This window comes from Nerophis lumbriciformis, linkage group LG36 (genome assembly GCF_033978685.3).
Source record: "Nerophis lumbriciformis linkage group LG36, RoL_Nlum_v2.1, whole genome shotgun sequence".
Lineage (NCBI taxonomy): Eukaryota > Metazoa > Chordata > Actinopteri > Syngnathiformes > Syngnathidae > Nerophis > Nerophis lumbriciformis.
The window spans coordinates 13,017,025-13,033,326 of NC_084583.2; the positions used below are offsets into that span (position 1 = coordinate 13,017,025).

The 16,302-nt window shown below is 43.4% G+C and overlaps 3 protein-coding genes across 24 annotated transcripts in view; all 3 read left to right on the plus strand.

Annotated features, from left to right (window-relative positions):
* LOC133583004 (protocadherin gamma-C5-like) overlaps window positions 1-16,302 on the plus strand; it is a 212,622-nt gene that overhangs the window by 153,717 nt on the left and 42,603 nt on the right. The window contains exon 1 of one of the 22 annotated variants that reach the window (XM_072912442.1): window positions 12,528-16,149. The exons of 20 other annotated variants lie outside the window; for them this stretch is intronic. In XM_072912442.1, coding sequence (XP_072768543.1) covers window positions 13,684-16,149 — 2,466 coding nt within the window. In that variant the 5' untranslated portion in view covers window positions 12,528-13,683. Of the gene's footprint in view, window positions 1-12,527; window positions 16,150-16,302 lie in introns of those variants that run through there. One more of the 22 variants, XM_072912446.1, reaches the window with a different exon arrangement.
* LOC133583001 (protocadherin gamma-C5-like) lies at window positions 415-3,531 on the plus strand. Its single transcript, XM_061937116.2, has one exon. The coding sequence runs from the start codon at window positions 1,015-1,017 to the stop codon at window positions 3,529-3,531; it is 2,517 nt and encodes an 838-aa protein (XP_061793100.2). The 5' UTR covers window positions 415-1,014.
* Window positions 5,225-12,388, plus strand: LOC133582998 (uncharacterized). The gene is made up of 2 exons (XM_072912391.1): window positions 5,225-8,058; window positions 9,748-12,388. Exons 1-2 carry the CDS (start codon window positions 5,548-5,550, stop codon window positions 12,337-12,339), a joined length of 5,103 nt encoding a protein of 1,700 aa, XP_072768492.1. The 5' UTR covers window positions 5,225-5,547; the 3' UTR covers window positions 12,340-12,388.

The window sequence follows — 16,302 nt, forward strand, 5'->3', positions numbered from 1 at the left end:
AATTTTCAAGTAGCAGTTTCAGCACCACATTGAATAACAGCGACATTGACCAACGTTAGAGTTTTAACCATTAAATAATGTTAATGACTGTCTGTGGACATTTTCATGTAATCTATTTAATCAAATAATAGACTAATATTTATTTCAAAAAACATACATAAGTTATTATACAAATAACTTTTCTTTTTTTTTTAAATACATTCGCCCAAAAAAAAAAGATGTTATATGTAGAGCTATTGGAAATTTATTTTATTTATTATGCTGTAAACCCATTGGCCAAAATAGTATATACACCTGACAAAAATAGATTGGTAAAATGACCCTGTATAAACAACATTAATAAAACTTTACTGAAATAATTATTTCAAAACATATTGGTTGTAGTTTACATGTTTTTCATGTTGTCCTCCTATGTAACTTTAACAAATAACCAAACTATTAGGAACTGCTGATGCAGTGCAGTGCTCCATGAACTTGAACAATAACCACAATAATACACACAACTGACCCTGAGTATTATGTTCTTTGTCCAGGCAAAATTTGACTCAGTAATAGGAAGCACAAGTGCATCTAATATTGTGGGTATAAATCACAATGTTTAAAATCGTTGTGATTAACATATTTTGAAATCATTGCATTATTTCCTGTTTGAATCTATACTTGCTCTACAGTCACTGCAGATACAATGTGTGTGTGTACGCCTGTGTGTGTGCCCGTGTGTGTGTGTAACAGTGCTGCACAGAGTGCCTCTGATTGGCTGAGGGTGAAAGCTGCTGAGCACCAATAGCAGTCAGAGCCGTACAAAGAGATCTTCTCCCTCCCCCCATACTTAGCAACACAACCACAATGCTCAGTGTAGAGAGGAGAGAAGGTACATCAGTCATGTACTGCCAGGATTTCATTTATTTGGACTTATATTTTGGACTATGAACGGATATTGTTTTCCCTCACCATGTCGCATGTTGGGAATATGGATTTTGTCTTCATGGTCTGTCTTCTTTTGGATTGGAATTGATGCATTTTAGAGGATCAAGGATGACAAAGACAATAGGATACAGAGACTGGAGATGGCAGGCTCTTTTGTGGCATCACGTCTTTCTCTTGTGGACTACAGTGGATGCACAGACTCGTTACAGCATCCCAGAGGAGCTCAAACGAGGTTCTGTGGTGGGAAATCTGGCCAAAGATCTGTCTTTGGGACTGTCTGAGATATTTGAGCGCAAGCTGCGTGTCGCCTCTGAGGCTGGTAAGCAGTATTTCAGCGTGGATGCGGGGAAGGGCGAGCTGCTGGTCAATGACAGAATAGACAGAGAGGCTTTATGCGGACAAAGCGCCAGCTGTGTGCTCCCTCTGCAGGTCGTGGTGGAAAATCCATTAAGATCATATCGAATTGAAGTCGAAATTAAAGACATTAATGACAATTCACCTCGTTTTCTGACAGATGAAATGAATCTTAAAATACCAGAATCTGTTGCGGTTGGTACACGTTTTCCTTTGGAGAGTGCAGCGGATCCTGATGTAGGAGGAAATTCCTTAAAGAGTTACACAATATTAAAAAATGATTATTTTTCTTTGAAATTTAAAAACGAAAAAAATGGTCTTACAGCACCAGAGTTGGTGTTAGAAAAGTCTTTGGACAGAGAAAATATGTCCATCCATCAGCTGCTATTAACAGCACTGGATGGAGGAAACCCTGTTAAATCTGGAACATGTAAAATTATAATTCATGTACTTGATAATAACGACAATGTTCCTATATTTGATGAAAAAGAGTACAAATTATCTTTGAAGGAAAATAGCACGAAAGGAACATTTGTATTAAAAGTTAAAGCTACCGATATTGATCATGGCGTTAACAGTGAAATTAAATATTCCTTCGGGTCTCGCACTGCAGAGGCTGTTTTATCAACATTTGAAATTGACGAACAAACAGGCCAAATAGTTTTAAAAGGAGAATTAGACTATGAAACATTCCCATCGTATCTGATTGACATTACTGCCAAAGACAAAGGTGTACCTGAAATGGAGGGTCACTGTCGCCTGCAGCTTAATATTGAAGACATCAATGATAATGCTCCTGAAATTATTTTGACATCTAAACCCAGTCCTGTAAGAGAAGATGCTCCATCTGGCACAGTGGTGGCTTTGATTAGTGTTAAAGACATTGACTCTGGTGATAACGGAAAGGTGACTCTGCAGCTACCCAAAAGCTCACCGTTTGCCCTGAAACCAACTTTTGCCAAAAATTTTGAACTAGTAACCAGTGGTGCATTAGACAGAGAGAGAGTGTCTGAGTACAAGATTGAGATAACAGCCACTGATTCAGGATCTCCTCCTCTCTCCAGTAAGAAAATGATATCTGTCAGCATCACTGATGTCAATGACAACCCTCCTGTATTCTCTCAGAGCTCTTATAATGTTTATCTAAAAGAGAACGGAGTAGCAGGTTCTATACTGTACTCGGTGTCTGCATGTGACCTGGATGCTGGCGAAAACGCCAAAGTGTCTTACTCTATCGTGGACTCTAAAGTGCAGGACGTGTCCGTGTCGTCTTACGTTTACATGAACTCAGAGAACGGCAGCATCTACAGCATGCACTCCTTTGACTACGAGAAAGTCAAAGTGTTCCACATTCAGGTTCAGGCAAAGGACCAGGGCTCTCCGTCTCTCAGCACCAACGCCACCGTCCATGTTTTCATCCTGGACCAGAACGACAACGCCCCCGCTGTTATTTACCCTTCCCCCCACGCTGCCTCCCACCTGCGGGTGCCCCGCACGGCCAAGGCGGGCCACCTGGTCACCAAGGTGACGGCCGTGGACGCGGACTCGGGCCACAACGCCTGGATCTCGTACAAAGTGTCTGAGGCCACAGACGCCTCTTTGTTCACGGTCAGTGTGTACACAGGGGAGGTGAGGACTAAACGCGCTGTGTCCGAGCACGACGACTCCTCTCAGAGGCTGCTTGTAGAGGTCCAGGACGACGGGGAACCGGTCCAGTCGGCCACCGTCACGCTGTCCGTCCTGCTGGAGGACGCTGTGAGCGAGCCCATGTTGGAGCTGAGACACAAGGTGTCCGAGCCCAGTAAGACAAGCGGCACAATCACGCTTTATTTGATCGTGTCTCTGGCCTCGGTGTCCGTGCTGTCTCTGGTGACTTTGCTGGTCTTAGCGGTGAAATGCTTGAGGAGCAGCGGAAGCGACGCTAGTTGCTGCATGAGACGGACACACTGTGATGAGGACAAGAAGCCCAACAGAAACCTGCACATTCAGCTCAACAGTGATGGACCTATCAAGTACGTGGAGGTTCTGGGAGGAGACGTCATGTCTCAGAGTCACTCCTTCAGGTCGTGCATGTCTCCAATGTCAGAGTACAGCGATTTCACTTTGGTGAAGCCCAGCAGCACCACTGACTTTAAGGAGGTCATCAGCGTCCTGGACGCCTCTTTACCTGACAGCACCTGGACCTTTGAGAGCCAGCAGGTGAGCAGAGAATTTCACAGGAAATGTTTAGAATTTGACTCCAGTTTTTAAACCCAGAAAAAAGAAAACCAAACTATTTCTCCAAGCATTAAGAACAAAAATCTTAGCTTACATTTAGTTGGAGCTTTCAAAATATAATTTACTTACCTATTAGTAGGCATTTTTATTTTAGTACAGTCCATGTTCATTCATAAATGTAACACACTGTGTAAATACAGTCAACATACTTTATGTTGTGTAATGTTGTGGTTGATTTCAGGTCCATTCTCAGGTAGCACTTTCAGCACCAATTTGGTGGACAGAGACTTTGACCAATTTTCCAGTAGTAACCATTATACAATGTTAATAGATGTCAAATATACGGTATTATATATTACATTTACAAACATCACTGACTTAAATTTGCAAAAAAATACTTACAATAAATAATTAAATATATTCACTATTCTATAAGATTACAAAGTAGATATTATCAATTCTATATGTTGTACTATAAACTTACCGGCAAATATGTTAAGTACACATAGAAAGAGTTGTGTAAATCAAGCGTCATTTTAAATTGTTAACCATGTGTATTTATAATAATTATTAAAAGGTAAATTTGTTGTAGTTGGCATGTGGATTAAAACTTTACTGTATAATGTTTCTCATATGTGCTGTAGCTATAACAGGTAACAAAAGTATTAGGAACTGCAGATGCAGTTCATTATTATATTATTATACACAAAACTGACACTGAACAATATTTCCTTTGTAGTGAGTGTTCATTCATAAATGCAACACCTTGTGTAAATCCCGTCAACACGCTTTCTGTTGTGTAATGTCGTGGTTGATTTCAGGTCCATCCTCAGGTTGCAGTTTCAGCACCATGTTGGGGGGCAGTGACTTTGACCAAATGTCCATACTAATGGGTTGTACTTGTATAGCGCTTTTCTACCTTTAAGGTACTCAAAGCGCTTTGACACTACTTCCACATTTACCCATTCACACACACATTCACACACTGATGGAGGGAGCTGCCATGCAAGGCGCTAACCAGCACCCATCAGGAGCAAGGGTGAAGTGTCTTGCTCAGGACACAACGGACATGACGAGGTTGGTACTAGGTGGGGATTGAACCAGGGACCCATTATATTGTATAATGTTAAGTGGGTGTCCATGGACATTTTTATATAATAAATTGACTATCTTATGTGACTTATGTTTAGAAAAATACTTACATTGAATTAGAAAAAAAGTATTATGAAATATTTAGTAGCTATTGGTAATTATTTGTTATGTTCTACAGTACTCACTGGCCAAAGTATTACATACACTTGTTGTGCAAAACAAGCCTCCATTCACTATGTTAATAGTACTTAATTGTGATAAATAGTACACCATATAATGGTTTTAATTGGCAGTGGATACAACTGCACTGTGTGTTTCGTATATGCTTTCCTCTTATGTAGCTGTAACAGGTATCCAAACGATTAGGAACCGCTAATGCAGTACAGTTCTACATATATATGTGAACGACTGACCCTAAAAAATGTTTTCTTTGTAGTAATGTGAATAATTGGAATATCAAATGCACCTAATGTTGTGGGTAAATCACAATGTTTGTATTTATTGTAATGATCATAATAGCAAAACATAATGTGTAACTGTGTCCTAATTGAATCTGTACTTGCTCTACAATGAGTGCAGATCAGCAATGTGTGTGTGTGTGTGTGTGTGTGTGTGTGTGTGTGTGTGTGTGTGTGTGTGTGTGTGTGTGTGTGTGTGTGTGTGTGTGTGTAACAGTGCTGCTCAGAGTGTCTCTGATTGGCTGAGGGTGAAAGCTGCTGAGCACCAATAGCAGTCAGAGCCGTACAAGGAGATCTTCTCCCTCCCCCCATACTTAGCAACACAACCACAATGCTCAGTGTAGAGAGGAGAGAAGGTACATCAGTCATGTACTGCCAGGATTTCATTTATTTGGACTTATATTTTGGACTATGAACGGATATTGTTTTCACTCACCATGTCACATGTTGGGAAAATGGATTTTGTCTTCATGGTCTGTCTTCTTTTGGATTGGAATTGATGCATTTTAGAGGATCAAGGATGACAAAGACAATAGGATACAGAGACTGGAGATGGCAGGCTCTTTTGTGGCATCACGTCTTTCTCTTGTGGACTACAGTGGATGCACAGACTCGTTACAGCATCCCAGAGGAGCTCAAACGAGGTTCTGTGGTGGGAAATCTGGCCAAAGATCTGTCTTTGGGACTGTCTGAGATATTTGAGCGCAAGCTGCGTGTCGCCTCTGAGGCTGGTAAGCAGTATTTCAGCGTGGATGCGGGGAAGGGCGAGCTGCTGGTCAATGACAGAATAGACAGAGAGGCTTTATGCGGACAAAGCGCCAGCTGTGTGCTCCCTCTGCAGGTCGTCATCGAGGACCCCTTGCAGTTGCATCGAATTGAAGTTGAAATACGAGACATTAATGATAACTCTCCAAATTTTATTTCTAATGACTTATCTTTAAAATTAGCAGAATCAGCAGCCGTGGGAACACGTTTTCCTTTAGAGAGTGCAGCTGACCCTGACGTTGGGACTAATTCTATCAAATCTTATACTCTCAGTAAAAACGACTGCTGTTCACTTCGAATAAAAGAAATAGAGGGCGGCAAAACCATCCCTGAGCTTGTTTTAGACAAGCCTCTTGACAGAGAGAAGAAGGCAGTTCACAAAATATTATTGACTGCGTTAGACGGGGGCAGTCCAGCTAGAACTGGGACGTCACAAATTACCATAAATGTTCTTGACATTAATGATAATTTCCCTGTGTTTGAGAAAAACCTTTACAAAGTAACAGTGGGTGAAAAAAGCCCAAAAGGAACTGTTATTATGAGACCTAAAGCAACAGATGCAGATGAAGGTTTGAATGGTGAAATAGAATATTCATTTGGCTCCAGGACCTCAGACTCTGTTTTGTCAGTATTTAATATGGATGCCATTAGTGGTGAGATCAGTTTGAAGGGCGAGTTGGACTATGAGACAGTCAAGTCCTACGACATTGATATCACTGCTAAAGATAAAGGCAGCCCTGAGATGGAGGGACACTGTCGTGTCCAAGTTGACGTGATGGACTTTAACGATAATCCTCCTGAAATTGTCCTCACTTCTCAGCCTAAACCTGTACGGGAGGACGCCCCGAGTGGGACCGTCGTGGCCCTGATTAGTGCTCGTGATCTTGACTCTGGTAATAACGGTAATGTGACGTTACGCCTAAAAAAAGGGTTTCCGTTTAACCTGAAAAGCTCTTTTTCTAACAATTATGCGCTGGTCACCAGTGGTGCTTTAGACAGAGAGAGAGTGTCTGAGTACAAGATTGAGATAACAGCCACTGATTCAGGATCTCCTCCTCTCTCCAGTAAGAAAATGATATCTGTCAGCATCACTGATGTCAATGACAACCCTCCTGTGTTCTCTCAGAGCTCTTATAATGTTTATCTAAAAGAGAACGGAGTAGCAGGTTCTATACTGTACTCGGTGTCTGCATGTGACCTGGATGCTGGCGAAAACGCCAAAGTGTCTTACTCTATCGTGGACTCTAAAGTGCACGACGTGTCCGTGTCGTCTTACGTTTACATGAACTCAGAGAACGGCAGCATCTACAGCATGCACTCCTTTGACTACGAGAAAGTCAAAGTGTTCCACATTCAGGTTCAGGCAAAGGACCAGGGCTCTCCGTCTCTCAGCACCAACGCCACCGTCCATGTTTTCATCCTGGACCAGAACGACAACGCCCCCGCTGTTATTTACCCTTCCCCCCACGCTGCCTCCCACCTGCGGGTGCCCCGCACGGCCAAGGCGGGCCACCTGGTCACCAAGGTGACGGCCGTGGACGCGGACTCGGGCCACAACGCCTGGATCTCGTACAAAGTGTCTGAGGCCACAGACGCCTCTTTGTTCACGGTCAGTGTGTACACAGGGGAGGTGAGGACTAAACGCGCTGTGTCCGAGCACGACGACTCCTCTCAGAGGCTGCTTGTAGAGGTCCAGGACGACGGGGAACCGGTCCAGTCGGCCACCGTCACGCTGTCCGTCCTGCTGGAGGACGGTGTGAGCGAGCCCATGTTGGAGCTGAGACACAAGGTGTCCGAGCCCAGTAAGACAAGCGGCACAATCACGCTTTATTTGATCGTGTCTCTGGCCTCGGTGTCCGTGCTGTCTCTGGTGACTTTGCTGGTCTTAGCGGTGAAATGCTTGAGGAGCAGCGGAAGCGACACTAGTTGCTGCATGAGACGGACACACTGTGATGAGGACAAGAAGCCCAACAGAAACCTGCACATTCAGCTCAACAGTGATGGACCTATCAAGTACGTGGAGGTTCTGGGAGGAGACGTCATGTCTCAGAGTCACTCCTTCAGGTCGTGCATGTCTCCAATGTCAGAGTACAGCGATTTCACTTTGGTGAAGCCCAGCAGCACCACTGACTTTAAGGAGGTCATCAGCGTCCTGGACGCCTCTTTACCTGACAGCACCTGGACCTTTGAGAGCCAGCAGGTGAGTAGAGAATTTCATAGGAAATGGCTAAAATTTGACTACACTTTCTAACCCAGGAAAAAAGACAACCTTAATCTCCAAGCATTAATGAACACCCAATTTTCTTTTAATTGGAACTTTCAAAATATAGTTAATTTCCATGTTAATTAGCTTCTTTTTTTTTTTTTTGAGTACAGTCCATGTTCATTCATTAATGTACTTCATTTTTATAACGCAGTTGACACAATTTATGTTGTGTCATGCAGTGATTGATTTCAGGTCCATTCTCAGGTAGCAGTTTCAGCTACAAGTTTATAGATAGTGACTTCGACCATTGTTCCAGTAGTTACCAATATTTAATTTCAATTGGTGTCATTGGACATTTTTCATACAATACATTTACTAACATAACTGAGTAACACTGAGTAGCTTAGTAAAAATTTGTAATTGGGAATTTTTATTTCAGAATTCCTGGAATTTGTACATATAAAACATCGGTCCCAACTAAGTTGGGTGTTTTGATGGTGGAATGGATTCAAAAGGGTTGAAAAATGTAGAAGGAAAAGTCCCCCAAAAAAGGGTGGAAATAGGACTTTGGAAAACCGGTAATTGTTGGAATTCCTGGAAATGTTTTAACTTGGAAAATGTTAGTTTGAATGTTCAGGATGAGTCGTGTGTGTGGATGGTGGAACGGTTTGAATTAGGTGAGAAATGTGGGAATTGGGCCATGTTTGAAAATTGGCTTGTTCATTTTCAATGGGGAAAATGTCTCAGAAAACCGGGAAGTTCTGATAATTTGGGATGTTTGTGAAAATGAAAGCTACTAAGCTATCAATTCCCAGCCAAGCCTAACATTTCCATTCTCGAACGGTTCAGATCAAATGAAAACTGGGGAAGCTGAAAGCTGGCAGAGTTTGTTGGAAGGAGAAGAATAATTAATAGATGATTGTTTTTGTGTAGAATCTTATATGTGTGAATACATTAGCATTCACACAACTAATAAAATATGTACAGTTTTCTATAATATGTAGTATTTTTTAGCAATTATAGTACGCTGTAACTTTGCTGGCGAAAATATTTAGTAAACCAAACAAAAAGGGTTGTGTAAAACAAGCCGTTGTTTACATTTTCAACAATGTGTATGTAAAAATTATTATTTAATAGATTAGTTGTAGTTGGCAGTGGATTACAACTGCACTTTAAAATGTTTCTCAAATACTTTCCTCTTGTGTACTTTAGCTTCAAACAGGTATTCAAAATATTAAGATGTGCAGTTCTACATGATTGTAAACAACAACCACAATAATACACGTAACTGACCCTGGACAATATTGTCTTTGCACTGATGTGAATTATTGGAATAGCAAGTGAACCTAATATTGTGGGTATAAATCACAATGATTTTATTCATTGTAATTATCATATTCTCAAAATAAAATATGTTAACGGTTTCCATTTTAGTCTGTATACTTGCTCTACAGTCACTGCAGATAAGCAGTGTGTGTGTGTGTGTGTGTGTGTGTGTGTGTGTGTGTGTGTGTGTGACAGTGCTGCTCAGAGTGCCTCTGATTGGCTGAGGGTGAAAGCTGCTGAGCACCAATAGCAGTCAGAGCCGTACAAAGAGATCTTCTCCCTCCCCCCATACTTAGCAACACAACCACAATGCTCAGTGTAGAGAGGAGAGAAGGTACATCAGTCATGTACTGCCAGGATTTCATTTATTTGGACTTATATTTTCGACTATGAACGGATTTTGTTTTCCCTCACCATGTCGCTTGTTGGGAATATGGATTTTGTCTTCATGGTCTGTCTTCTTTTGGATTGGAATTGATGCATTTTAGAGGATCAAGGATGACAAAGACAATAGGATACAGAGACTGGAGATGGCAGGCTCTTTTGTGGCATCACGTCTTTCTCTTGTGGACTACAGTGGATGCACAGACTCGTTACAGCATCCCAGAGGAGCTCAAACGAGGTTCTGTGGTGGGAAATCTGGCCAAAGATCTGTCTTTGGGACTGTCTGAGATATTTGAGCGCAAGCTGCGTGTCGCCTCTGAGGCTGGTAAGCAGTATTTCAGCGTGGATGCGGGGAAGGGCGAGCTGCTGGTCAATGACAGAATAGACAGAGAGGCTTTATGCGGACAAAGCGCCAGCTGTGTGCTCCCTCTGCAGGTCGTCATCGAGGACCCCTTGCAGTTGCATCGAATTGAAGTTGAAATACGAGACATTAATGATAACTCTCCGAATTTTATTTCCAATGAGTTATTTTTGAAATTAGCGGAATCTGCAGCTGTAGGCACACATTTTCCTTTAAAGAGTGCAGCTGACCCTGACGTTGGGAGTAATTCTATCAAATCTTATACTCTCAGTAAAAATGACTGCTGTTCACTTCGAATAAAAGAAATAGAGGGCGGCAAAACCATCCCTGAGCTTGTTTTAGACAAGCCTCTTGACAGAGAGAAGAAGGCAGTTCACAAAATATTATTAACAGCGTTAGACGGGGGCAGTCCAGCTAGAACTGGGACGTCACAAATTACCATAAATGTTCTTGACATTAATGATAATTTCCCTGTGTTTGAGAAAAACCTTTACAAAGTAACAGTGGGTGAAAAAGCCCCGAAAGGGACTGTTATTATGAGACCTAAAGCAACAGATGCAGATGAAGGTTTAAATGGTGAAATAGAATATTCATTTGGCTCCACGACACCAGACTCTGTTTTGTCAGTATTTAATATGGATGCCATTAGTGGTGAGATCAGTTTAAAGGGCGAGTTGGACTATGAGACAGTCAAGTCCTACGACATTGATATCACTGCTAAAGATAAAGGCAGCCCTGAGATGGAGGGACACTGTCGTGTCCAAGTTGACGTGATGGACTTTAACGATAATCCTCCTGAAATCGTCCTCACTTCTCAGCCTAAACCTGTACGTGAGGACGCCCCGAGTGGGACCGTCGTGGCCCTGATTAGTGCTCGTGATCTTGACTCTGGTAATAACGGTAATGTGACGTTACACCTGAAAAAAGGGTTTCCGTTTAACCTGAAAAGCTCTTTTTCTAACAATTATGCGCTGGTCACCAGTGGTGCTTTAGACAGAGAGAGAGTGTCTGAGTACAAGATTGAGATAACAGCCACTGATTCAGGATCTCCTCCTCTCTCCAGTAAGAAAATGATATCTGTCAGCATCACTGATGTCAATGACAACCCTCCTGTATTCTCTCAGAGCTCTTATAATGTTTATCTAAAAGAGAACGGAGTAGCAGGTTCTATACTGTACTCGGTGTCTGCATGTGACCTGGATGCTGGCGAAAACGCCAAAGTGTCTTACTCTATCGTGGACTCTAAAGTGCACGACGTGTCCGTGTCGTCTTACGTTTACATGAACTCAGAGAACGGCAGCATCTACAGCATGCACTCCTTTGACTACGAGAAAGTCAAAGTGTTCCACATTCAGGTTCAGGCAAAGGACCAGGGCTCTCCGTCTCTCAGCACCAACGCCACCGTCCATGTTTTCATCCTGGACCAGAACGACAACGCCCCCGCTGTTATTTACCCTTCCCCCCACGCTGCCTCCCACCTGCGGGTGCCCCGCACGGCCAAGGCGGGCCACCTGGTCACCAAGGTGACGGCCGTGGACGCGGACTCGGGCCACAACGCCTGGATCTCGTACAAAGTGTCTGAGGCCACAGACGCCTCTTTGTTCACGGTCAGTGTGTACACAGGGGAGGTGAGGACTAAACGCGCTGTGTCCGAGCACGACGACTCCTCTCAGAGGCTGCTTGTAGAGGTCCAGGACGACGGGGAACCGGTCCAGTCGGCCACCGTCACGCTGTCCATCCTGCTGGAGGACGGTGTGAGCGAGCCCATGTTGGAGCTGAGACACAAGGTGTCCGAGCCCAGTAAGACAAGCGGCACAATCACGCTTTATTTGATCGTGTCTCTGGCCTCGGTGTCCGTGCTGTCTCTGGTGACTTTGCTGGTCTTAGCGGTGAAATGCTTGAGGAGCAGCGGAAGCGACGCTAGTTGCTGCATGAGACGGACACACTGTGATGAGGACAAGAAGCCCAACAGAAACCTGCACATTCAGCTCAACAGTGATGGACCTATCAAGTACGTGGAGGTTCTGGGAGGAGACGTCATGTCTCAGAGTCACTCCTTCAGGTCGTGCATGTCTCCAATGTCAGAGTACAGCGATTTCACTTTGGTGAAGCCCAGCAGCACCACTGACTTTAAGGAGGTCATCAGCGTCCTGGACGCCTCTTTACCTGACAGCACCTGGACCTTTGAGAGCCAGCAGGTGAGCAAAAAATTCAACAAGAATTGGCTAAAATTTGACTCCAGTTTTTAAATCTGGAAAAGAGACAACTAATATGTTCCTCCGATTATGAAAACAATCTTAAATTACTTTTAGGTGGAACTTTAAAAATAAAATTGAAATACATAAAACAATTTTTTCCAAAAAATAAAAAAATAATTGAATGGCTTTAGTTGGAATTTAAAAAAATAGAATTTTTATTTACATATTTTTGTGCATGTTTTAATTTAGTGTAATCCATGTTCATTCATGAATGGAGTAACACATTGTGTAAATACAGTCAACACACTTGGTATTGTGTAAAGTCGTCGTTGATTTCAGGTCCTTTCTCAGGTAGCAGTTTCAGCACCATGTTGATGAACAGCGACATTGACCAATGTTACATTAGTCCATTAAACAGGCTTGTTTTACACATCCTTTTTTTTGTAAGGTGTACTGAATATTTTGGCCACTGAGAGTATAGCATAAACTATGTATTTGCTAATAGTTCACTATATCTAATATAACACTACATATTTTCATGTTTTTGTTCAGAATATAAGTCAGTGATGTTATTATGTCTGTAGAAATGGCCATTTGACACCCACTTAACAAGCCTGTATTAACAATCTTAATTTTGTTTTATTATAATGAATGTCAACAAGTATGTTGGTTGTTGTTTGCAGTTTATTACAACTACAATGTAACATATTTCTCTAATACATTCCTTTTATTTAGCTACAGCAGGTAAACATAATATTAGGAACTGCTAATGCAGAGCAGTTCTACATGGCTGTAAAAAACATCCACAACAATACACATAAATAACCCTGGGTATTATTTTGTCTTTATGGGCAAAATGTGTATATTGGAAGAACATATGAAAATAATGCTGTGGGCATGAATCACAATGTATTTATTGGTATTATCAAATCATTGGTTGTTTCCCTAAGAACATTGTTATACTTGCTCTCCAGTGATTGCACATATGCAGTGTGTGTGTGTGTGTGTGTGTGTGTGTGTGTGTGTGTGTGTGTGTGTGTGTGTGTGTGTGTGTGTGTGTGTGTGTGTGTGTGTGTGTGTGTGTGTGTGTGTGTGTGTGTGTGTGTGTGTAAGTGCTGCTCAGAGTGCCTCTGATTGGCTGAGGGTGAAAGCTGCTGAGCACCAATAGCAGTCAGAGCCGTACAAAGAGATCTTCTCCCTCCCCCCATACTTAGCAACACAACCACAATGCTCAGTGTAGAGAGGAGAGAAGGTACATCAGTCATGTACTGCCAGGATTTCATTTATTTGGACTTATATTTTCGACTATGAACGGATATTTTTTTCACTCACCATGTCGCATGTTGGAAATATGGATTTTGTCTTCATGGTCTGTCTTCTTTTGGATTGGAATTGATGCATTTTAGAGGATCAAGGATGACAAAGACAATAGGATACAGAGACTGGAGATGGCAGGCTCTTTTGTGGCATCACGTCTTTCTCTTGTGGACTACAGTGGATGCACAGACTCGTTACAGCATCCCAGAGGAGCTCAAACGAGGTTCTGTGGTGGGAAATCTGGCCAAAGATCTGTCTTTGGGACTGTCTGAGATATTTGAGCGCAAGCTGCGTGTCGCCTCTGAGGCTGGTAAGCAGTATTTCAGCGTGGATGCGGGGAAGGGCGAGCTGCTGGTCAATGACAGAATAGACAGAGAGGCTTTATGCGGACAAAGCGCCAGCTGTGTGCTCCCTCTGCAGGTCGTCATCGAGGACCCCTTGCAGTTGCATCGAATTGAAGTTGAAATACGAGACATTAATGATAACTCTCCAAATTTTATTTCTAATGACTTATCTTTAAAATTAGCAGAATCAGCAGCCGTGGGAACACGTTTTCCTTTAGAGAGTGCAGCTGACCCTGACGTTGGGACTAATTCTATCAAATCTTATACTCTCAGTAAAAACGACTGCTGTTCACTTCGAATAAAAGAAATAGAGGGCGGCAAAACCATCCCTGAGCTTGTTTTAGACAAGCCTCTTGACAGAGAGAAGAAGGCAGTCCACAAAATATTATTAACTGCGTTAGACGGGGGCAGTCCAGCTAGAACTGGGACATCACAAATTACCATAAATGTTCTTGACAATAATGATAATTTCCCTGTGTTTGAGAAAAACCTTTACAAAGTAACTGTGGGTGAAAAAAGCCCAAAAGGAACTGTTATTATGAGACCTAAAGCAACAGATGCAGATGAAGGTTTGAATGGTGAAATAGAATATTCATTCGGCTCCAGGACCTCAGACTCTGTTTTGTCAGTATTTAATATGGATGCCATTAGTGGTGAGATCAGTTTAAAGGGCGAGTTGGACTATGAGACAGTCAAGTCCTACGACATTGATATCACTGCTAAAGATAAAGGCAGCCCTGAGATGGAGGGACACTGTCGTGTCCAAGTTGACGTGATGGACTTTAACGATAATCCTCCTGAAATTGTCCTCACTTCTCAGCCTAAACCTGTACGTGAGGACGCCCCGAGTGGGACCGTCGTGGCCCTGATTAGTGCTCGTGATCTTGACTCTGGTAATAACGGTAATGTGACGTTACGCCTGAAAAAAGGGTTTCCGTTTGACCTGAAAAGCTCTTTTTCTAACAATTATGCACTGGTCACCAATGGTGCTTTAGACCGAGAGAGAGTGTCTGAGTACAAGATTGAGATAACAGCCACAGATTCAGGATCTCCTCCTCTCTCCAGTAAGAAAATGATATCTGTCAGCATCACTGATGTCAATGACAACCCTCCTGTATTCTCTCAGAGCTCTTATAATGTTTATCTAAAAGAGAACGGAGTAGCAGGTTCTATACTGTACTCGGTGTCTGCATGTGACCTGGATGCTGGCGAAAACGCCAAAGTGTCTTACTCTATCGTGGACTCTAAAGTGCACGACGTGTCCGTGTCGTCTTACGTTTACATGAACTCAGAGAACGGCAGCATCTACAGCATGCACTCCTTTGACTACGAGAAAGTCAAAGTGTTCCACATTCAGGTTCAGGCAAAGGACCAGGGCTCTCCGTCTCTCAGCACCAACGCCACCGTCCATGTTTTCATCCTGGACCAGAACGACAACGCCCCCGCTGTTATTTACCCTTCCCCCCACGCTGCCTCCCACCTGCGGGTGCCCCGCACGGCCAAGGCGGGCCACCTGGTCACCAAGGTGACGGCCGTGGACGCGGACTCGGGCCACAACGCCTGGATCTCGTACAAAGTGTCTGAGGCCACAGACCCCTCTTTGTTCACGGTCAGTGTGTACACAGGGGAGGTGAGGACTAAACGCGCTGTGTCCGAGCACGACGACTCCTCTCAGAGGCTGCTTGTAGAGGTCCAGGACGACGGGGAACCGGTCCAGTCGGCCACCGTCACGCTGTCCATCCTGCTGGAGGACGCTGTGAGCGAGCCCATGTTGGAGCTGAGACACAAGGTGTCCGAGCCCAGTAAGACAAGCGGCACAATCACGCTTTATTTGATCGTGTCTCTGGCCTCGGTGTCCGTGCTGTCTCTGGTGACTTTGCTGGTCTTAGCGGTGAAATGCTTGAGGAGCAGCGGAAGCGACGCTAGTTGCTGCATGAGACGGACACACTGTGATGAGGACAAGAAGCCCAACAGAAACCTGCACATTCAGCTCAACAGTGATGGACCTATCAAGTACGTGGAGGTTCTGGGAGGAGACGTCATGTCTCAGAGTCACTCCTTCAGGTCGTGCATGTCTCCAATGTCAGAGTACAGCGATTTCACTTTGGTGAAGCCCAGCAGCACCACTGACTTTAAGGAGGTCATCAGCGTCCTGGACGCCTCTTTACCTGACAGCACCTGGACCTTTGAGAGCCAGCAGGTGAGCAGAGAACCATCACCTCATGTGACATACAGCTACAGTCTTCATGATATCACGACGGCAATTCAGTTCAAGCCAATCGTTTCATAGTCAAGTATTTATAGTCAAGTTTATATGCAAGGGTTTATTCCAAAGGGGAAAATAAAAATGTTG